This window comes from Anarhichas minor, unplaced genomic scaffold (assembly GCF_050575085.1).
Source record: "Anarhichas minor isolate MPS153535 unplaced genomic scaffold, ASM5057508v1 ptg000024l, whole genome shotgun sequence".
Classification (NCBI taxonomy): Eukaryota; Metazoa; Chordata; class Actinopteri; order Perciformes; family Anarhichadidae; genus Anarhichas; species Anarhichas minor.
In genome coordinates, this window is record NW_027466470.1 from 12,951,904 (window position 1) to 12,975,190 (window position 23,287).

Genomic DNA, 23,287 nt, shown 5'->3' on the forward strand with positions numbered 1-23,287 from the left:
TAATAAGTTTGTATAGGAATTATAATCAAAACAGAGTGCAGTGGTGCATGTCTTCATAACTTCAGGCTTATTGTTTAATAAAAGGATCGCTAGGCCTGTGCACATAGAGACCATAGATAACATTTCAATGACACCAGCTCACAGACGCAGCAGAAGCACAGCGCTCACTCCAAGTTGCTGCTGAACATTGCTCTATTCAGCCAAAGTACGACTGAGGACAAGCTGTTGTAAAAAATTTGAATGCTTATCTGAAGACGAAAAAAAAATACCTCACAAGAAAAAGGATTCCACTAACTACATGGAAGTTCAAGGGTACTCAGCCTCCTCCTTATTTGCCCTTGGATCGGCTCTTGCTGGCAACACTAAGGCTATTTTTCAATGTTTTTGCAAAATGTCAGTGAGAGCAAACAACGCTAAAACAAAAGAATCATTTGGCCTGATTTGATTTAGTTTGAGAAAAAGAGAGATTGCGCACACACAAGCGATGTCCTCGGTCGCCGAAATCAGTCGCACATAAAAAACATGAAACCATCTTTACGTCAAGAACTGGCAGCGACTGGATTCCCAGACTACAACAGACCAGTCCAGCTTGGTCCAATATTGTTGGGTTACATCAAATACGTATTCATTCAATTTCTAACATTTTCTTTCTGAACTGTGGACATGTTATTCATCCAGCACATGATTAGACCCTCTTTCTGATGGTAAATTGTGGGCAAGGAGGGGCTGAGCGAATCAATGTCCGAGTCACGAAACCAGAAATGTAGTAGTCATATAATGTGATATCTGTTTAAATACACGTGCTTGAGCCATCTCATGTGGCTTTGTCTTCTGAACAGTTAACCATATGGACCATATGGCTCAGCCCTATATCTATCTTATTCTTTCTGTCCCATTCTCTCTGTTTCTAACTCCACATGCACAGCATGACTCTCCTTTTTTTTCCTCTCTCTCCTCTAAAGCACCACTTCAGTCATTTAATGACAAGCTGCCACCTGGCGAAGGGGAAAATATGTCCGTCTTTAAATTTGAATAAAAGTGTTCACTCAGATAGTTTTAAAAGTACAGGAGTGTCCGAGGGCGTGCATGTGTGTGTCGACGCATCAGTGAGAGAACAGGGCAGTGTGTGTGTGTGTGTGTGTGTGTGTGTGTGTGTGTGTGTGTGTGTGAGAGGGCGTCTTTCAGAAGTCAGCACTGCATGCAATGTTTATCCACCACATATGGAGCAGTGCTGACCAGAAAGCCCCACCGGGGCCATTGGACCAGCTGGTGTGATACTGGCAACCCCACACACAAAAACCTCTCTCTCTCTCTCTCTCTCTCTCTCTCTCTCTATCTCTCTCTCTCTCTCTCTCTCTCTCTCTCTCCCATAAACACAACAAACACTCATTCTCTCATCGCCACACATACATCATCCTGTGACAGCCCTTCCATTTCGCTCCTCTCCTCCACCTTACGCCTCATCAGACATATTATAATTAGCCGTGCTGAGTAATTAACATCCAAATTAGGACACTCATTTGCATATACGCCCTCATTTGCATATACTTTCAGCAGCACACAGACCTGACATTCCTCCAAACACACACTTATAAATGCCAGTACAAAGCACAAGGGTACTCAGTCTGTTTCAACACACTTGCCTAAATACCACAACTCATGCACACACCTATTTTTACGTATAGCATTTCTCCTTTGTGAGGCATTAGAGAACAAAAATTGAGGATAGTAAAGGAGAGAGAAGGTTGAGAAAAGGTACAACGGGAGTAAAAGAAAGAGGATATCTGGACAGGCTAGGAAAGGGAGAGAATACAAATGGGTTTGAGGAGGGCGTCAGTAGCAGAGGTACCCGGGATAGAGTGAGGATGTGACTCTCTCCAGATGAGAAAATTAAAGTAAGACAAAAAAGAAACCGCCTCACACAACTCACTTAAGCCCATAAAACTTTGGAATTGAATCCAAGGGCGGTGGAATAAGAGCAGCAGCTCTGGATATCAGACGGAAGGCTGCTCGAGCTTGGAAAAAGTAGTGAGAAGGAGAATGACGAAACACAGACAAACAAACAGTGAGAGAGTCAAAGGGAGAGAGAGAGAGAGAGAGAGAAACAGGGAGAAAAATACAGCTGAGGAAAGGAAGAAAATAGAAAAGGGAGTGAATGACAGTAAAGAGGAAAAGGGCGGCAGGACGAGCAGAGCAGTTTCCACATTGTTTCAGGCATTGTTTCACCAGTCATTGCATAGAAGAGGAAAACCTGAGTTATGCTTCCACGTTCCATATCGCTTTCACGATTTATGTTCCGGCGAGGATAATGCAGCTCGACGGCTCTGTTGAAAAGACACCCATAAATCTGATCTTGTTTTCGATTTTCTTTTTCTCCCTTTCTTTCTCTTTCAGCACCCCTCAAATCCTCTCAGTCTGTGTCATTCGGTATTCATGCTCTGGTCTATTTCCTGACTTCTTATGTAAAGCTTTTCAGCAACAAGCCTTTGTCTCATGTATATACAGTACTGTGTATTCTGCTGAGCTCGTAAATGCAAAATCTCTGCAAATGAAAAAATCCACTCTCTGTGTCTCTCTCTTATACAGCAGCTGCCTTAATATATTCATTATCAAATGTTAAGAGGAAATGGCTTAATTTAAGAAAACAAAGGCTTGTCAAATCTACGACATTACAATGATTTCATTAAAGGCATTATATAAAATGTTTGGCAACATGATATTTGGCCTCCAGACCAGATTATGTACTGAACTGTGTGTGTGTGTGTGTGTGTGTGTGTGTGTGTGTGTGTGTGTGTGTGTGTGTGTGTACTGATATATCTCTTCAGATATATAGATCCACATTCACCTTTTATTAAATGAGTGTCTCTACAGCAAACGGGCCTTCCCTCTGACTCGCGGCCATATAGAGGTCTTTTTATAAACAAGGAAAATAATGATAATGTTTGGTTGAGCACAGACAGCCAGTCATCCCAGCGTTCTCACCCCAGAGACCCAATTAATACCACTGTAACCTCCGCTGCCCTTCATAGACAACGGCATGTGTGTGATTGTGAGAGAGAGAGAGAGAGAGAGAGAGAGACAGAGAGAGAGAGAGAGAGAGAGAGAGAGAGAGAGAGAGAGAGAGAGAGGCACATGTGAGAATATCACAGGGTAAGAATGCAACTGATTGCACCGCCCTGACCGTGCATGCCCTCCCTGAGTACTAATCGATTATCATAGTTAGAAATCATCTTCAGATCACTGACTAACCAGCCAATCATGACAAGCAACATAACTGCTGATATACTCAATAAATGTCGTGTTTATGGTGTTAATAATTTTTAAAAGCAACCGGGCATGTAAGGTTGCCTCCAAGACACAATGTTAGGAGAAGAAGAGTTTCGCAGCAACCTTAAAGGGTTACATAAATGTGCTAATATAGGAATTATTATAGTATGTTCAGAATTATGTTTACCAGCAGAGCTTAATCGATTAGTCCGAATTTGTTAATGAGTTTTTTATTTATTTATCTAACATACATACCATTCCCTATAGGTTTCTGATTTGTAAGTATTTGCTGCGTGTCGTTGTCTTATGTAACGTTAATGTATAAATTGAATATATTTAGTATAAAACACGCCGTTATATTGGGTTATAAGAAATTACAATGGGCGATTTTCGCTATTGCACTATTGCCTACTGGGCAAATGATTAATCGATAATTAAAATCCCCCCCCCCCCCCCACACACACACACACACTCCACCTTTTACAGTTGCGTTGCAATATAGGCTGCAACTTCCCACCAAACTGAACACCTGTCCCGTTCATTGCCCTGCCTGCCGAACTTTGAGTAAGTAGTCAATAGTTGGAAAGAAAAAAAAATGCATTAAGTGACTGAATATTCAGCAGAACTTATAGAGAAAGACAAAATCGCCATACGTAAATGGTGACGAAGTTGCAGGACGGACGCTTGCCGCTTTCCTTGCCTGACGTTACTTGTGCAACTCAAAAGCGAAACAGCGATCAGACATTTCGAAGCCAAAATTATTATTATTTTTGTTAATCTTACCTTTTCCGCCGAGAGCGCAGGAGTGGCCCAAAATGAGCCAAAACAGCAAAAAAGGGACCCCGAGTATCTGCATGTTTGTCGAGCAGTGTGGGTGATGTCTCTCCGTCCTCTCCTCTTCCGAAATCCTGGATCACCTCCCAAGCGCTCAAGGATGTTTTCAACTGGTCGGTCGCGGGAGGGATAGTGGAAAGGTAGAGAGACAGTCATGGGCACTGTGGGCAAAGAGAGAGAGACATACTGACGTTTAAACAGCGTCAATGGAACAAAGTTTCCGGTTTTTTAGTATTCAAAATAAAACACAATCGACTGTTAATCTTGAATAATGTCAAATACAGGTATCAAAACAAGGACATATTTATAAACAGTGACAATTTTAATTTTCTAAAATGTATTTTCACACTCTAATGATTATGGGTGCTCTAAAAAAAGGTTTCCCCCAAGTATGACAAATTGTGCACATTTATTTTGAAGAATAAAAGCGTCCTTTCTGGGCAAAATCTGCCTTTGTTTGGCGAGCTTGACATAGCTGTTAATGAGACAGAAGGGGCTAGTAATAGAGAGGAGGGAATATGAGGAGAGGATCTGTCCGAGATGAGTGTGAGTGTGAATGTGTTGGTAGTTTGGTGTTAAGAGAGGAAGGTGATTGGCTTGGACACTCAAGGAGAGGGCTGCTGTAACCGAGAATTTGCAGTCAGTGATTGCATTCCTCTACAAGAATACAGCTACTGTTATTCAATCGATTCAATAAACCCTAAGCTATGGCAAGGACACCAGGCGCTTACCACAATCCCAGAAAATAAAGCAAAGGGTGATTTTCTTATGGAAGCTAGAGGATCACACATGCAGGAAACATTAATTCTCCTGTGATTCACGCTTTTCAACACATGTGTTTTCCAACCTTTCGGCTTGCAATCCCTTAAAATTAAAGCAATGTCCACTACTGTCTGAAGAGGTTGTGTATGAGTATGGATAACTAATCAGACTATCTCTTCATTATTTTCAAACTAACATTTGTTTGAAATTTCCTCATTATCATAATAATAAAAGATGTAAGATTAAATTTGATTCTAGAATTTATGGAAAGCTCAGATTGTGTTTAATTTGACTTTAACTTCAGGGTCAAAGCAGCTCCTATAAAAGCTCCTGGATAATGTCGACCAATTCATATTCTTTCCATTAAAAAAATGTCAAATGACTTATGTGTATTGTGAAAGAGCCACACTGATGTCTGCTGATGTCCACTTGCTGACAATTTTTATATTTAGATTTTAGACTCAGCAACCAATTTGCATCCTTGACGCACATCCTCCATTAATGTCCAGTTTGAGTTAGGCTACATTTGGAACATGTAAAACAAAACACTTTAATTAAGAAGATGAACTGTGTATTTTCATTTTTATTTTCTTACAGCGATACATATTCAATTGAAGCAGCTGCTGCTGTGATGTTTTCCAGCTGTATCCTCCTAACAAGAGCCCACCGCAGATTTGAGACTTTCAGTTTTCCCCCTGTGGCAGATTCACTGGTTTTCTGAAACGGCCGTATGTTCTTCAATTATTTTCCCATGCTTCTTTGTGTGTTGTGTGAGGGTGTGTGATCTGGGGATTAGAGAGAGAGAGAGAGAGAGAGAGAGAGAGAGAGAGAGAGAGAGAGAGAGAGAGAGAGAGAGAGAAAGAGAGAGAGAGAGAGGGCAGACCTCAAGTGAGTTAAGAGGATAACAAAGACAGAACAGACAAATACACACACACACACACACACACACACATGCAGACAAACACATGCAGGACCACATTCACCTGTGCACACAGTCACACACACACACACATACTCCCAATTGGCTGTTTCCATGGGTAGTGCCAGCTAAATTACAGCAGAGCAGTGACGGAAGAAAATATTGTCCTTCTACCAAAGCCATCAGCTCAGCAATCATTCAGGACAGGTGACATACGGAGATATTCACTGTGGCATCACTGCTTGTTCTGTTTTTGACAAGTACACATCTTACTCTCAACATTTCACACAAATGGGTAGGCTGTCTGCCTTTTTGGCTTTCCACTTTTCACTGGCAAGTCCAAAACGTTTTTCGCCTAATAAGTTACTCAACAGGTTATATCTGCTAAATTGTTATTGTTAATAACAAATAGATGATTAATCCTCACTCCTAAGAACTTTAATTTTGCCAAAAAATCTACAATAAAAAGCAAAGAAATTACAAATGTTAACCCTGAAATAGTTGAAGCAGTATATGTGAACATGAAAATGTACATAATTGAAGCCATCAGGTCACACTATCTAGACGTAGATGTCACACCAGTCTCACTTTTTCTACTCAAAATGAACATCCAAGTTACATGCTACAGTACTATTACCTCCCAAAACAATGCAAACCAGACAATGTTCCTCCATCCCCAGAAAATGGATCTGGGAGCTCTTTTCCTGTCTATCTGCACTAACTCTGGTGTGGCATCACATATGGTTGGGTAAGACTCCAACTCCTCTGTGGTGGTATGGAGGTAGTTGTGGATTTTAACTGATACAGACTGAGCAGTAAAATCAATAACAAGTTTTAGCCCAGAAATATGACAGTTTTTGACTTCACAAAGACAAAACGAGGCATGCATGCACACATGTTTTGGTACCTTAAAGTCTTAAGGAATAAAGGAATGTTATAATGAACCAATACTTTAAATGCAAAAGGCCTCTGTAACCCATAGTTCATTGACGGGTTCAACTCTGACAATAACTGCACTTACAAAACTATGAAATATGTGAAAAGGGTTGTTTGTGCATGTATACCCGGTGTGCACTACATGTGCAATTCTTGCAGCCATAACTGTATACACTGGGCAGTTTACTGTATTTTCTAGTGGTGTCTACCAAAGGTCTGTGAAATGAAATAGCACTTACTTGAACCATCGCATTCTTTCAATGTTATCCATGTACCTCTGCGACAAAGAAGAGTTATTGGAAAAGCCAATTGCCGTACAACCAGACAGTCAATTAGTGTTCGACAAAGTTGCTCCTTTCCATCTGACAAGCAGTTAGCAACAATGGAAAGAAAGGTTACCAGGAGCACATATAGCTGTTTGATGTTGCACTGCTGTAAAGGTCAGCTTATATGATTCCAGAAGGTTTCTTATGAGAAGACGGTACCCTTATCCACAGAGGCACAAGAACGTATTGAAATTCTGTACAACAATGTAATCCTGGTCGCAAATAAATAGCTAATACATGACAACTATGTCGGGCTATTTGCATTTCAGCACCACGGAGAGCTCCGTCACTTTCCTCAGAACGCCCTTCTTCCACCAGGGGTCGCACTTCAGTCCGTTTTTCTCTGCGGAACCGTCGAGCAACAGCCTCTCAGAACGGGGGAGTGGAAAGAGTGTGACACACTTACCAAACAGTAATGTGAAACGAAGGTAAACCTATTATTTGTCATTCCTACCTTTAACCGTTGTGTGTTTGGTTATATGACCGTTACGATGTACGACTTTTCAGCGTAATCTATCCGTTCACTTGAATGTGGGGTGGTCGCTTTGCACGTAGTTTGGTCTGCTAGGCTAATTAATGTTAGCTTCTAGTTCAATGGCAAGGCTCCGTTGACTGAGCGATGTGGGCATCTGTGTGAGCTGTCCTCTGACGCTGTAACAGCTCCCAAAAACCACAGCAACCCATAGTTTCTAAATGACCTAAATTAGCGTCAAAGCAGAACAAGCGAGGGTCTCTTTCTCTGTCGCACATAGCATGCACCTTTCACAACCCTAGATCAGATTTATTTGGTTTTTTTTTGTTTACAACTTTTCAAACAAGGAGCTCTTTAAAAAGTAAAATGCATCTAACGCATTAAAGTGACACCATAGCATGAGACATAAAGAGGACGTTGAATACTAATTGTTGTAAAAATACAAACAAGGTATAGTAATAGACATGGAAATCCAGCACACATCAAATATATTTAGTGGAATCATACAATCTGGTGGTTACATGACAGGGCTTTACGATGCGAGTAGTATATATCAGACATCACTATAATAAATAGTTTTAAGGCATTATACAGTGTACGTAAAGTTAACTTACAAATTCCACGATTGAGGTGAAATAATTCATCAAAAGATTGCTGGATACCTGCCAGAAAGGCTGGTTACAATAAACCATATTTCCAACTAATGTGTGTACAGTTGTTAATTTCCCTCTAGCCTCATGTCATGTTCGCATTAAAAACTCCGGCAAAATGCCATCACACTTATTCTTGCCAGGTTTCTAACTGCTTTGAGTGTCCCAATGATGAATGAGCAGAGCATGCCTATGCTGTGGCACCTATACTAACGCCTTTCTCATACATCGTAAGGTGCTTCGGGATTAAAAACTCCCACCAAATGACAAAGAGCTTGACGGGGTGAATGCAACTAAAGCAAAAATGACTTGTAGATGTGTGAGCTAAAGTTTTTCTGCACAGTATCCTGTAGAATGTTCTTGAAGAGGACACACTCTTATGCCGGCCTTCTTCAGTCTTCTCACCTTTGCGTCCCCTCGTCCGACTCCCCACAGTGTTAATTACTCTTTCTTTTGCTTTCCCCCCCAAAGGTTCTCTGACAGTGGTGCGAGGGGTAAACCAAAGATGGCCAGCCGCCGTGTTCCACTAGTCTTGCTCGCCTGCGGCTCCTTTAATCCCATCACCAACCAGCACATGAGGCTGTTTGAGCTGGCCAGAGACCACATGCACAGCACAGGTCAGATCCAGACATTAGCCATAAAAAAACAGATTTGGTGGCATCTGGCCCATTGTAATCTCTATCCCATAATATTCACTGATCTTAATTATTGCATCATCTAATGAATTTTGCCTGCCCGGTTGTAGACATGTAGTGAATTACTGTAAAGGAAAACGAGGCTTCTTCGTCTGTGAATAGCTATTAGTATTTATAACCACACTTATTCCTGATTGGTCAGAACTTAAAAATTAAGAATCATAAGACCTGATTTATTATTTTTAATTTATTTATTGACACCTTCACTATAAGGTTTATCAAAACACGCCACCATGATGGATCATGTTTTAGAATAAACATAAATAAATCAATAAACCTATGCCAGGTTGTTCATATACCGTATATTACTGCTGGAAGTTTCATTACATCATATTTTATTTTTAAAACCTGATTTGGGGCATGTGACAAACGTTTGCATAATTAGTCAATGGCAAAAAATACAAAAGTGTTCTAGGACGTTTTAAACTGTAAACTTACATCATCATGCTCGCATTGTTTTGAAGCTGAGGCTAGTGGTCGCCACATGTACACGCATAGCGAACAGGAACCTGTTAACTAAAACTATTTTATTAGAATCTAAATTTAATATAATAAATTAGTCGGCTGTTTGGTCGGCAGCCGGCACTTATGGAAAGCTCGGATTGTGTTTAATTTAACCATTTAATATTCTTTATATTAAAAAATTATCAAACTACTTATTTCTATTGCAAGAGAGGTATCTCAAAGGGATGAACCTGCAGAACTAGAAAGCTTTTTCGACTCTCGCTCATTGTTTTTCTTTTATGGTCCACAAGTTTATTGGTTCCTCACTTTCATCAGCCTTGTTACCAGCAGCAGCTGTTTACAACCAACAGGCCCCGATCAACCTTCTGTCTGTGATCTATCCAGCACCAGACAGCAGACATACAGAGTTAGAGACGAGCTGGAGAAGAAAGTTGAGCACCTAGCAAGTTAAAGATGCAGATATTTGTCTCAGGAGTTGGTTCAAAGGAGAATAAGGTTGCCTTAAACAAGCTCTAAATGAATGCTAAATGTCTTCCTGATGTGACAGTCGGCTATTTTCTAGCACATTAACCGTAACAACTCTAAAAACAATGAGAGGGCTTTGTGTTTCAGCTTGTTGGGAAGCCCTATATCTTTTTTTTAATGATTTTGCAGGACATAAGTTGCACTCCTCGTTCTCAGTCACCCTAAGCTGTGTTATTGTCATGTGCTGCCACGCCATGTAACCATGTAACAGCCATGTCAGCACACAGGTCCTCTTTCTATAAACCATATAAACCCCTTTACCTCCAAAGCTGCACTGCATTAGAGTTTGTGGCTCGGTCGCATTGGTCACAACAACATCATTATACTGGTCCTAAGTCAGCTCTATTCACAGTGCAGCATTTCAGAGGGCAGGAACCTAAATAATGCTCTTACACTTTGACCCCTCACCTATAAGACATCAGCTGACTTGTTTTAGGGTAACCTTCAGAAAATTACTGAAAGCTGCACACCAGAGCTGTTTCTATTCTCCTGTGAGTGTTTGTGCAACAGTTGCAAATACATCTGTTTTAAACTTTCTTTTTTTTTTATTAACTCAGTTTGCTTCTGTGTTCCCTATAACAGTTTGAATTGTCAAACTTTTAGTCTAACTCTCATTGCTTAAGGCAGTTTCTAAACCCTTCAAATCGCTCACACAGTAAAATGAAATGCTCCATGACGTGATCAAGCGCCTTCATCCCCCTGTTTTAAAAAGATCAATTGTAGCAATTGCCTTCAAATGTCAGATCTGACGAGGCGCTAATAATATTAACATCAGTATCTCAGAGATTTACTTAATCTTCTGATTTGTATTCCATTTCTGTATCGGCTATCGTGACCCAGAAAAAAAACACGATATTAATCTTCTTCTCTCCCTTCAGGCCAGTACCAGGTGGTGGGTGGCATCGTGTCTCCAGTGAGTGACGGCTATGGGAAGCAAGGCCTGGTGCTGGCTAAGCACCGAATTGCGATGGCAAAGCTGGCGCTCCGGAGCTCTAACTGGGTCACGGTTGATGAATGGGAGAGTCAGCAGCCAGACTGGATGGAGACTGCGGTCACCATGAGGTATAAAACAAAAAGGGTTGAAGCAACATTAGAGTTAAATTGCTTCTTTTGAAAAAGAAGGTTTCCATGCAAGATCGTGTTAGAGACCTTAGGGTACTTTCAGCTTTTGGGCTGACCCTGAGGGTACATTTTGTGTGCAGCTAGTCAAAGTATTGGGACCTTAATACCAAAAGGTGTCCTGTACCTTCATTTTGTTTCTGTTGACGGAACCAAGCACATCTTGTCCCAGTTCATATCCCACTCAGTAGCTGCTGTTTTCATTAGCTTTTAGTTTTACAGTCTGTTGTCACATCCTTTTTCGTTCTCGATGGGGTAAAAGACAAATGTTTTTTTCTTTGCTGACATGTCCTAGTTTTTACCAGAGCACCGGCCGAGCTCACATGGATGTGCTCTCCTTTGCTGCTCCTCTGCCCGCATTTCTTAATGCCAACTTCAACCGCTTGTGCAACCGTGTGTTGCCAGGTTCTGGTCTCTTTGGGGCTGCCAGACTAGACTGGAACCATGTCAGGACTGGGTTTTTGATGAGGTGCAATCAGGGGCACCTGCTGTTAAATTCCCACAGAGTGGGAATGGTGTAGTTGCAAAAGGCTGTCTGGGACATGAGTATGAGTGAAGAGCGGCAGGCATAGGTGATGTGAATAAGGGATGTCCAGGAATATTGGCCCACTCCATATTACAGTTTATTCTGCAGGAATATGAAATGTATTTGTAGCTGGGCTTTGTCAAGGATTTGGCCCAAGGAAATTAATGTTGTAATGGAAAAAGTGTACTTTACTCTGAATCATTGCACTGTATGCCGTGTGTGTTTATACACAAAAACAGGTCTCTTACACTCGTATCATTGAACTTTCATTCACTCTCCTTCTTTCCCGCTTTGCATTCCTCACAAATCCCCTCATGAGTATTTGCGCAACATGGGTGCTGATCAAGGTATGAAGTAGGCTGTTGTTATCCAGAGGCTGTGAGCGGCCCACGTCACAAGTCCTCTCACTCCCCAACACTCACACACACACACACACACACACACACACACACACACGCAAGTGATCTGGAACACTTTTTAAGAAGCTTTACTTACTTACTTAGTTTCCGTGATTAATCGATATTTCTCTTTTCCTAATCCGGTTCAGTTTGATGAGGCTTTATTGGCATGATGTTTGGATTAAAAAATATGTTGGCTATGCTCATGCATGAACAGAGGAAATAATGAATGAATACACAACTAGCTACTGGTGACAACAGAAGTTAAAGGGGGAGGATTACTAGAAATCTAAATAAGGAACAGCCTAGTTTTACCATTTCTTAAATTACAGAAATATATTGTAAGTCTCTCTCTCATATCTTTGGTCGCAGGTATCATTATGGGCGTATTCTGACAGAGTATGAGCAGAGCACAGGAACGCACAACGACTCCAGCGGAAACACCGTCGCCCTCTCAAGTAAGAACCTCTAACTGTACTCAGGCATCTCATCGCTCTCATTGTGGGGATGGCGGTGTCGGTTGGTCAGTCCCCCATTTTGGTCCAAATATATATATATTTTAAATGATTCAAGTGAAGTGATTATCTCAACAACTATTTCATTAACTTCCATGACATTTTGTTCAGACATTCATTGTCCCCAGAGGATGAATCATTCCTTTGGTGATGCCCTGACTTTTTCTTTAGCGCCAGCAGCAGGTTAAAGGTTGTCTAGTATTTAGATTTATAATCACAGATCTGCTAAACTAATGACACAGGCTCAGACTCACATTGTGTCAAGTGTTAAAAAGCAAATATTAGCATTCAAACATGCTAAACTAAGATGGTGAACAGGGTAAACATCATAGAACACACCGTCATCGGGTCACAAAATGCATACATGTAACATTTTTATTCTTGGCATGTTAACATGCTAACTTTAGTGCAAGTACAGCGTTACAGATCCACTCGCGTGACTGTTGGCTCTCTTCCATTGTTAAGAGCTTGATTTATTTTCAGCACATTACTTCATCGCGCCTTTAACAAGCCCTCTAACAACGTTAGGGTTAAGGCTTTGCATCAATCCCTACTGTTGTGCCCGTGCTTAGCACGTGCACAGTGCAAAGCCTAATTGTGCTCTGTGGTCCTGAGTAAATGTGGTTAAAGAGTATTAGGGAGAGGTTTAATACCATGAAGACTTTCAAATCCTTTCTAAGGATATTTGTTTGGGCCCTTCTGCATTTTTACACAACAGTGCATAAAGATCTACGGTCGGCTGTGAGATCTATCAAAAATTAATCGGATAAAATTTGTATTTTTGCAACAACAAAAAAGTTGGTTCGCTGCTTTGGTCTCCTTTTTATTTTATTCTGTGTTGAGTCTTCTAAACACAAGTCAAAGTTCAGTTTGAGCGTTTTTGGCAACATTTGAACTCCCAATAATTGGTGTTGATATGTGTTTCTTTAGCCTCCAGCACCGTGAATATCTAAGTTGTGGAATGTTTAGAACTAGTCAGTCAGTTTTAGTAATGTTCGGGTTTTTCATTTGCCTGGTGCCGACTCAAAATGTTCACACCACTAATGCCTCAAGTTGTTGAATTTGCTCCTCAACTATATGAGTTCTCATTCTAGCAGACATTTCAATCTTTTGTTATGGGTTTGCCATTTTGTGTAGCTTGATAGTGAATTAGCCAGTGGATTGGTCTAATGAGTGAATACTTCTTGACGTTAAAAAGAAAGGATTTAAGGCTCTGAGTTGAGGCAAGCCCGTTGTTGTTGGTGTCATAAGGCATTCGTTACATCAACAAGCATCATACAGCAGAATTATTAATCATGGGCGTGTTATATTCTCAAAATACATCATATCGAGCTGTAGCTCTGGCCCCTCACTGCATATCAACATATGTCTTCTCTTAATATTCAAACATAGCTTTGTTAGTTAAGATTAAGCAGTCGTCCTCCTCACTATCTCACTCCGCCTCTCCCCTCAGGCCCCTGTCCCCAGTTAAAGCTTCTGTGTGGAGCTGATTTCCTGGAAACCTTCAAGATCCCTGGCCTGTGGCAGGACGACCACGTGGAGGAGGTGGTTGGACATTTCGGCCTCGTCTGCGTCAGTCGAGGGGGTTTTGAGCCCGAGCGAGCCGTGCACGTGTCGGACACGCTCTCGCGCCACCGTCGAAACATTGTCCTTGTGAGGGAATGGGTGAGGAACGAGACGAGCGCCACAGAGGTCCGCCGGGCTCTGAGACGGGATCTGAGTGTGAAATACCTGATCCCAAACTCTGTGATAGAATATATTCACCAGCACAACCTCTACACACATGACAGCGAGAGGATAAATGAGGACACGGTGCTCAGGCCGCTCGCCAAACAGGCTGTGAAGAGTCTGGATGACTGATAGATGGACTGCTGCAGCGTAGAGCTGAACATTCACTCACAGATTGGTGCTTCTCTTCAGAGACTGGAAGTTCTCTTAACCTCCACTGAACTGCAGTGTGATGGAGGTTTGCACAACCTGAAATCATACAGTTACGCATGGACTGTTGCAAATACTGAGCCTCATCTTTGTGTCACAGTGTCAATGAATATTTGTTTGCTAAAAGTTTTCATCCTTTTGTAGTTTTGCACATTTCACATCATTGCAGAGCTGGATAAATGGAAATAAATATCCTGTATATTTGAAAATGAATTTGTCTGAGCGGTGTTTTTTCCTTGTAGCTGTCTAAATGTATGAAATAATAACCATGACCAGGATTTTGGACTGAATGAGTTCATGAATCCAAGTCGTCCCAACAACCCAAATCCCACAATAACCCTGGACACAGTTGACCAACCTTTATTAAAACTGAAACATTTATTGTCTGACGTTAAGATAGTTTAGAAAATAAGAACTAAAGACCTTCAAAACTGAATCCTATGAGCAAATAATTGATTCTGTTTTCAGAAAGCAGGCAAGGTAAAAGCAGCCAAAAATGAAATCATAGTTCAAGGTGCAAATATCCATTAATATGTTCAGGAGTTGTCATGTTTTTTTAAAAATTGACAAAATGGTATAAAATGCTGTCTAAATGTGTGACATGCTGGTGGAGGAATACGGAAACCTTTATTTATTCATTTTTTTGTTTGCCTTTATATATCTAACAATCTAAGAATCGGCCTTAACATTAGAGCCATGTGTGTGTTTGTGTGAGCAGATTGTATGTACTAGTACACATATGCACGTTTTTAATTGTAGAAATCTAAACTGGATCCTCTCTTGTGAAGATCATTGTTGGTGTCCCTGCTCTGCAGCAGCCTCTCAACAGCATTCCATTGTGGATCTGTTCAGTTTCGCCATTATCATCCACACACACTGTCTGTGAGCCGCTATTTTTTTCCACCAAAGGATTTAAAGTAATCCTGACAGTTGCTCAGCTACGGGAGGTGTTTTCTCACTGAGGCCAGTGGCTGGAAGCGCCACTGTGACTGATACTGACTGTGTGTGTGTGTGTGTGTGTGTCCCAGTCAGTAAAGGATTTAGACAGTGGGTTTGCTGCAAAAGAGAGATTATCAAATTAATTGAGTTATCTAGGCGAAACAAAAGATATGACAGTCCTGTTGTACGACATTTCATTTCTCCTGCCAGATCATTTTAAGCTCAGGTGATTCTGCTTTTGTACTGTGCATATTATCCACACTTTGTGGTCCACTCTGGTGATTGTTGATGGCCCAGCATCATAATTATAACATGATTAAAATTACCTCAGAACCAGGCCAAATCTGCCACACGTGGAACTCCATATGAATGCACCTGTGTCAATTAATAAAGGAAGTGTATTCATCCTAATCCCGTATAGGCAGAGTAAGCCCTCTCCAACATAAGGCTATTCTACATCATGCATACCAGCATACAATATGTAGGAAAAGCATGGGGAGGCTCGAGTGTTTACGTGGAGTCGACCGAGGGAGAGAAGTGGGAGGTAATCGGATTAAAGTGAATTTGGTTCAAATTGGGGCTTTTGACAGCAGGTTCTGCACTGTAGCACAAGTAGCCGTCACCAGCGGACCTCTTCATCACTCACTGGGAGTAAGGAAAGCAACAGAGCAACCGCCAAAATGCCAGCTGATCTGAACGGATATTGGAAAATGATTTCCAGTGATAACTTCGAGGAGTACCTGAAGGCTCTTGGTGAGTTTGTAGCAGGCGATAGTGGAGCACGGGCCTTGGGAAGGTAAAGGCTTGGGGGTTAACATATCATCATTAGAGCTCTCAATAGCAGCAAAAGTTGGCATTAATACCTGGAAATAATCCTCTACTATTTATAAAAAATCCTAATATTTTAACTCTTGGGCAGTGATTGCAGCTATCCAGAATGTTGTTTCATGTCTCACATTGTACTATAATGAGAGACATTATATTTGCTGTGATACTTATTGTTAGGAATATCAGCTACACATACAAACACTGCTGTAGCTAACCATTTGTAAATCTGTACCTACATATGTCTGAAACTTTCTCTGTATCCATTTTCCCCCTCCCTCTGTGTACCTGTTGCAGATGTCAATGTTGCCATCAGGAAAATCGCCACCTTGTTGAAGCCAGACAAGGACATCTCCCACGATGGGGACCACATAGTCATCAAGACCCTCAGCACCTTCAAAAACTACAACATGGACTTCCATGTGGGCAAAGAGTTTGAGGAGGATCTGTCTGGAGTGGATGACAGGAAATGCATGGTGAGTATTTGTAGCCAGTGTCTCCAGGGGGATTTAAATGAACGTACACATGATGTGATACTGTTTCAAACTTTTGAGAAACCTGTTAAATCTTCCCGATCTCCCATTGGTGCCAAATGGGAAATGGGAAACTCAGCATATATGTTTATATCCATATGTTCATGCATCCGCATTGTTAGATTTGAATAAATCCTGCACCTTCATGTATTATAATCCCATTGTCTCCCTGACCTGTGACCTCATACCAGACCACCATCACCTGGGAGGGAGACAAGCTGGTGTGTGTGCAGAAGGGAGAGATTGAAGGAAGAGGCTGGACCCACTGGGTGGGCGGAGATGAGCTTCATCTGGTAAGAAAACAGCAGCTCCTGCCATGAATATTAATGCATGCAATTTGGACATTTTAATCCAAATCCAAATTGCCTCTCAGCACTGTATGTGTGCTGTATTTTTATGTGTGACTCTTGAATTGGCCCACCAGCTCTGGCAGCACTAACATTAGACTGTGTGAGGTGCATGTGTATGTGTATGTAACTCTTTTAATGCCAAGTAAATCATACTATTTCTGCATAAGGAACTTCCTCTAAAGATACTGTTTCTAAGGGAAAAAAACAGACTTATATATTTTGGTTCTCAAGTGTCTGGTACTGCATTTACTTGCCAACGCCATGAACTGAGACCCGCACATAGCACATAGCAATAACAGCCGCTGTTATTATCTTGACTTTTCCAAATCTAATTTCTGTAAGAAGAACTTCAATCACTTTTGTTTAAACATCGCCTCTGTGAAGTTCATAGTGTGGCCCAGTGTGGCCTGTAATGAATCATTAGCATCTGAAAAGATTTTAAAAGTAATGACTAGCACATTACCATTTTCATTAGCTCAGCATGATCAGATTTCCCTCTGTGATTACTGCTATCAAAGCTAAGCAAAACTAATCCACCAAATAATTTGGTTGCAAATGATGCCAACAGATGTTTTCAATCAGCGGCTATGAAATTCGTTATTAGTTGGAAAATTCCACGAGCTGAAAAGAGAGAATGGGAAGCAGCAGTGGCCTCTGGTGGCAGACAATACCTTCCACCTATTCCACAAAACTGTACCTGGCCTCTAGTGTGCCCTAAATTATTCAAAATGTTGTGTATTCAATGTCTCCATGCATCCTTTACTAATAACTGACCCATCCTCAGGCCTTCCCACCCATATTTACTGTTGCTAAGTCAGACAAATTGTTATCTGACATTGTAGGCTATAATGCAGGGGAGACAGTAGGGATAGGCTTCTGTCATCCGCCTGGTCATTCCTATTAGTCAAAATGAAAATCGAATAAATCCAAAATGTCTTTTGTTCTCTGCAGGAGCTGAGAGCTGCAGGAGTTGTTTGCCAGCAGATTTTCAAGAAGGCCTAAGATGGCTTTTGTTGAACGAGGCGGTGCCCCCTGCTGACATCGTCCCTACAGAGAGACGCCAGACACATCCCACGCCTTTGACATACCATCCAACCCCGCTTTGGTCCATCCATACATCTCTCCATATGTCCGTCTACCCAATGTGTTTATTGTTATAAATGTAATTTATATTCCACCAAGACTGTTACCGTAGTCTGCAGAAGCCCGTTTAAATAGGCAGGGCAGTGTGTATCTGTCTCAGGGTGGGAGCTCCTTTAATTAACAAGTTTAGATGTGTTGGACGCATGTATACCGCTACTGTAGGTGTAGCTGATCTGATAGGTGAACCACATTGATAACGCAACGTGCTGAAATGAGCAGTGGGAAGGTAAAGGCTGGCAGTGAAGACAAGAGAGCAGTGAGTTAATCCCAGTTTAGTCCTCTGAATGACGAAGCTGAAAATCTGAGTGTGTTTGAAGGCTTTAAATTACGACTACTGATGCTTTGTCTCCAGAATGGATATAAGACATGATGTGTGTATTTATCCCTCCCAGCTCCTTTGGGAATGTGCCATTGATAGTAAAATCAATCAATAAATTAAACAGTGCTCAATAATGTAGTTTGTCTTTTTCTGAGCGGTTAAACCTGCACTGTAACCAATTGCTGTTAATTTACAGCCAATTTCTAACATTAATCTACTGTATTAATGTAATACGGTTTTGTACTGTAGTCTGCAATGCATTGTGGGCTGGCCCATTTGAAGCAACTGCACAGAGGCCCTAAACAGTATCCTAATGTTTTAAATTACAGTACACTACAGTATTTTTTGGAAATCTGCAGTTTTTCCAGAGGAGGACTGACTTCAGAGGACATGTGCTACACATCAACAAGACGTCCTGCTTCATCTGCATCAATCCAGTTGTGTCTCTACAAATTAGACGGTAATTAAAAACAATATTATTTTCCTCTCAGTATGTTATTCAAACAGGTAACGTAGCATTACCGAAAATAAGGTTTGAAATCAAACTGATGCTCTGCAAGCTGTCTAGCCAGTCTATGATTCTAAAATGTCATTTATCGATGAGGTTGAGATTTGAATAGCTCAAACATTTGTATTCACATGCATTTTAGAGTCACCGTTTTTAATCAAATGCTAACTGTTTATCATCTTAATTTCTTAAGACTGGTAGCAGTTGTTGCTAGCTAGCTAGCTGATAGCCTTTGCTCCTTGTTAATAGCTTCAAATGCCACAAAGAAAATAAGGTTTGAAATTAAACTGATGCTCTACAAGCTGTCTAGCTAGCCAGTCTATGATTCTAAAATGTCACTTATCAATGAGGTTGAGATTTGAATAGCTCAAACATTTGTATTCACATGCATTTTAGAGTCACCGTTTAATCAAATGCTAACCGTTTCATTTCTTAAGACTGGTAGCAGTTGTTGATAGCTAGCTCGTTGATAGCCTTTTGTCCCTTGTTAATAGCTTCAAATGCCACAAAGAAACAAAGAAACTTGAAGGTGGGAATGGTTAGGGGATCATTTAAAGTAGAAAGGTGGTTTATTTTCCTCCTTAAAAACCATATGGTATTCATAATATGGATGTATTTGTCTGTTCCCTACAGGTGTCTGCCACCACAGCTGATGTTGAGACAACCCTCACTCTACCTGCAAGTCCACGTCTGATACTGCCTGGTATGCATGTCATTGGTAGACATATTACACATTAGATTGGCCATTGTTTTTTGAATTTACAGATGTTTACTCAAGGTGAGAGGCATTCTGATGTTGCTATTACTTGAAGTTTCAGGTGGAACAGGGCAAGTCACTACTGGACGCTGGATGATCACCCTTGAGGGCCGTGTTATAGCTGAGGGCATCACACCAACTTTCTTGACGGGACTTGCTGCTGTGTTTGCGATTTACTATATATTCAACCTTCAATACCAAGAAGAGGCGGCCTGTACTCTAGAATTCATTCAGAGGTAAGACTCATTTAATTTCCTTGTCGTCATTATAGTATTTTTTTGGACAATTACTATTCTTGAAACCTTAATAACCACAAATCATTACTTTGCACAGTTAAAAGGATAGTTTGGATTCTTTAGCAGAAGATGGTATTAGTTACTTACCGGTATTTAGACAGACATTAACTCAGCAGAAGATTGGTCAGGTAACAAAAACATTTCAAGCCACAACACACACAAAAAAAATATATTAAGATAATTCTGCTGCTTGATGCTCCTGTCCGATCTCTCTGTATCTTAAAAATATTTTCTTTGTGAATTACGTCAGATTATTACTATGCAGTGGAGCCAATTCTCATATCACGCTGCCTATGAACTTTATTAGAGGCGTAATATGTGAACTGGCTCCAGTGCGAAGTAATACTGCCAGTCACTGGCAATTTTCAACAAATAATATAGTTCCAAGATATAGAAAGGTCTGATAGGAAAATCCAGCACCGGAATTACACAAAATACCTCATGACATCAGAACTGGTTAGTAACTCATATCACCTTATGTTAGAAAATTGAAACTACTCCTTTAAGACTATAAAGTGTTCCTAATAGTTTTTCATTCAGTCTCTGATTTTACACTATTGTGATTTTAGGCGCTTCATTGGTATTAATCCAGAGAGAGGAACAAAGGCCATACGGGGCAAGGTTGTCTCCAAGAAGACGGGTGTGATCGTCCAGAAGAAGTCTACCACCGTCAACACACACGTCTCCTCACTACTAAAGAACCTCCTGGACTTTGAATGGGACTTCATATAGGTCAGTGAACTCTCTCTCGTCTCTCACTCTCTCACTCCATATGTCGTTTTGACATACTGACGTTGCCACATTAAGCGACAAGACACTTTGGTATTATCAGCTACATAAGCGTTGATTGGACGTTGTTATTGTACATTCTGACTCTAGAGTTATTTTGATTAATTATTTTGTTTGTTGTTGTTTTACAGTGGCAACACTGGAATGTATCTATGGAGACGAACAACCACCAGCAAGGTGATGGCCATTTCTACCTGACCCAGAAGATTCCTCTATAAATAAGGACTGTCCACAACCACCCAGACTTTTCCTCATGCACCTACCTCACAGGACTCTTAAGAGGTAAAGCACAAGCCTACCTTCACTTTATTTTTTTCAAGATGTTGATATTGATGTATATTTTCTAAATAGTCTTAATGCTAATTTTCAAAATGTCCTTACTGATTAACTTTTAAAATGTTGTTCATAGTATAGTTAGTATAGTTTACAAATGTTGCTGATTATGCATATCTTCGAAATGTTCTTACTGATGTATATTTTACAGACAGTAGAGAATGCATTGCAGTACATTTAGATATTGTCACTATTCGAAACTACTTTTTGAGAGAACATCAACGTATCTCAAATTATTCTTTATAGGTTATTTCTTTTGTATTAGTTACCTTGGTATTCAGCCCAAGGTATTTAATTTAAAACTTATGTCTCAATTGTTTTCAAGTCATTGACATGCAATTTAGGAATTCAAATGTATTGCCATTGTTTCATGCAGACATGGCAGTTTTTAATTTGCTACTAAAAAATCTCGTTGGCTTGTTTCGCTGCCAAACAAGCTGGGTCGTCCAAGTGTTTTATTTTGGTTATTATTATTTTGTACACTAGCGATATTTATGTTGACACTGTCCTGTTAAATAAACGTTTGTTTGATTTATATCCTTTCTAAGTCGTTTATTGCTTATGTTGCATAATTTACATGATAATGCAGATGTCTGTTGCCCACAGAAAAATAAAGTTGTAATGTTAATTGCATTGCAGATTGATATTTTAGATATTCTAAGCTGTTAAATTGAGTTATTGTATTATCAATGTTGCCCGTATACAGTAAACACTGAGAATTTAAAGTAATATAACTCCTTAATCAGAATGTTACTTCAAATAATCACTGAAAAATACTGCATTCATTTTTACTGTAATAGACTGTGAAATATTTCAACAGTATGACTACTGTAGAATTACAGTATGTTGCTGGCGTCTCTGCTGCCAGCATTTTACTGTAAATTGAAAAAAATACAGAAACACACTGTATTATAATTTTACAGTAATAGGCTGTTAAGTATTTCACGGTATGAGTACTGTAGAATAACAGTAAAGAGCTGGCGTCTCTGCTGCCAGCACTTTACTGTTATTTAACAGAGAAATTTGTTACAGTGTGCAATTTCATTTGTTAATCAGACTTGTTGGAAAAAGGAAATGATGTGTTCGGCAGCTCAGTCACACAAACAGACAAAGCGTTAAAATGGTCGGTGGCTGTTTACTGAAGCTTCACAGGCCAACAGATCAGCAGTTTGAAGCTCCTTTTATCTGAAAACGCCTTTCCAGACATGCTTTTAAAAAATCCAAGTGGCCTCTACTTGAGAATTTCAGTGAAGCCCGCGGAGCTCCGGCCAAACATCTTGAGCCACGCTGTGCTCTGAATCAGCTAATCTGTCAGCTCACTTTGTGCATTTCCATGAAGCCTACCAATTGGGCAGTCTGCATAAACTGTCCAACTTACTTGCTCATTCTTTGCCACTGGTGCTGCTGCTCGCCCTGCACTTCAGCCTCCCGCCGGCGGCTGTACCTTGCGGGCTCTGTTCATTTATGGTTCCCCAGTGGGTTTGTTATTGATCTCTCCCTGCTCTTGCTCTGACTGGTTCAGAAAAGTGATGGTCTCAGGGAGGGGTTGAAACAGAGTCATGGCGCCAGGATAAAATCTGCATTTGCATTTATGCTCAATAAAACGTTTCTACTAAGTGCAAGGGTGGTCTGCAACTCAACTCTTATTTGGATCAGCAATCGACAGGCAAACAGCTCAATACAGGAGAGGATTTTTTTAAACACTGCTTAATTTTGAAGTCCCCCTTTGCTCAAAAGTTTTGTTTTTCTTATTGTTGCTTCACTTGGCTGTTTCACCTTCACTGTGCAGAATGGCTTATGAGCAGAATCGACACATGGGAGACTGTCTTCACATTGATCTGCTGAAGGAGGAACACTTCTCTGTGCTCACAGAGAATGGAAGGCGAAGTAGGAGACATCTTGTGTCCAGTAGTAAAAGTTGTTAGCCTTAAGATTTTAGTCCTGGTTGATTTGGAAACACCTGTGGTCACTGGTGGTAATAAGAACATTTTTACAACACAAGTCCCTGTGTTCCTTCAGATAGGACCCGTTTATCGATCACTGGGAGCACAAGATGCCCTTTGAGCAGTTGCATGCTTAGTTTCCTGTCAATCTCTTGTGCATATATCGGAACGGCGGACTCCGCCACTGACAATGCAAAGTACCATA

General features: G+C 40.7%; 3 protein-coding genes across 3 annotated transcripts in view; 2 read left to right on the plus strand and 1 right to left on the minus strand.

Annotated features, from left to right (window-relative positions):
* LOC142956489 (calsyntenin-2-like) overlaps nucleotides 1-4,123 on the minus strand; it is a 123,350-nt gene extending 119,227 nt beyond the window's left edge. Inside the window, exon 1 of the mRNA XM_076098104.1 lies at nucleotides 4,051-4,123. Coding sequence (XP_075954219.1) covers nucleotides 4,051-4,123 — 73 coding nt within the window. The remainder of the gene's footprint in view (nucleotides 1-4,050) is intronic.
* Nucleotides 4,124-7,412: 3,289 nt separating this feature from the next.
* nmnat3 (nicotinamide nucleotide adenylyltransferase 3) lies at nucleotides 7,413-14,556 on the plus strand. The gene is made up of 5 exons (XM_076098482.1): nucleotides 7,413-7,472; nucleotides 8,638-8,783; nucleotides 10,730-10,913; nucleotides 12,267-12,352; nucleotides 13,863-14,556. The coding sequence occupies exons 2-5, from the start codon at nucleotides 8,672-8,674 to the stop codon at nucleotides 14,267-14,269; spliced, it is 789 nt and encodes a 262-aa protein (XP_075954597.1). The 5' UTR covers nucleotides 7,413-7,472; nucleotides 8,638-8,671; the 3' UTR covers nucleotides 14,270-14,556.
* A 1,410-nt stretch (nucleotides 14,557-15,966) lies between these two features.
* rbp1.1 (retinol binding protein 1, cellular, tandem duplicate 1) lies at nucleotides 15,967-18,056 on the plus strand. Its single transcript, XM_076098483.1, has 4 exons — nucleotides 15,967-16,039; nucleotides 16,409-16,587; nucleotides 16,836-16,937; nucleotides 17,946-18,056. Exons 1-4 carry the CDS (start codon nucleotides 15,967-15,969, stop codon nucleotides 17,994-17,996), a joined length of 405 nt encoding a protein of 134 aa, XP_075954598.1. The 3' UTR covers nucleotides 17,997-18,056.
* The last annotated feature ends 5,231 nt before the right edge of the window (nucleotides 18,057-23,287 follow it).

Excerpts from the sequence above, each read along its gene's own strand:
- nmnat3 (XM_076098482.1), top strand. The coding sequence starts at position 8,672 with ATGGCCAGCCGCCGTGTTCCACTAGTCTTGCTCGCCTGCGGCTCCTTT. Across the intron at positions 8,784-10,729 it reads AGACCACATGCACAGCACAG|GCCAGTACCAGGTGGTGGGT; the intron begins GTCAGATCCAGA and ends CTCTCCCTTCAG. Across the intron at positions 10,914-12,266 it reads GAGACTGCGGTCACCATGAG|GTATCATTATGGGCGTATTC; the intron begins GTATAAAACAAA and ends CTTTGGTCGCAG.
- rbp1.1 (XM_076098483.1), top strand. The coding sequence starts at position 15,967 with ATGCCAGCTGATCTGAACGGATATTGGAAAATGATTTCCAGTGATAAC. Across the intron at positions 16,040-16,408 it reads GGAGTACCTGAAGGCTCTTG|ATGTCAATGTTGCCATCAGG; the intron begins GTGAGTTTGTAG and ends TACCTGTTGCAG. Across the intron at positions 16,938-17,945 it reads GCGGAGATGAGCTTCATCTG|GAGCTGAGAGCTGCAGGAGT; the intron begins GTAAGAAAACAG and ends TGTTCTCTGCAG.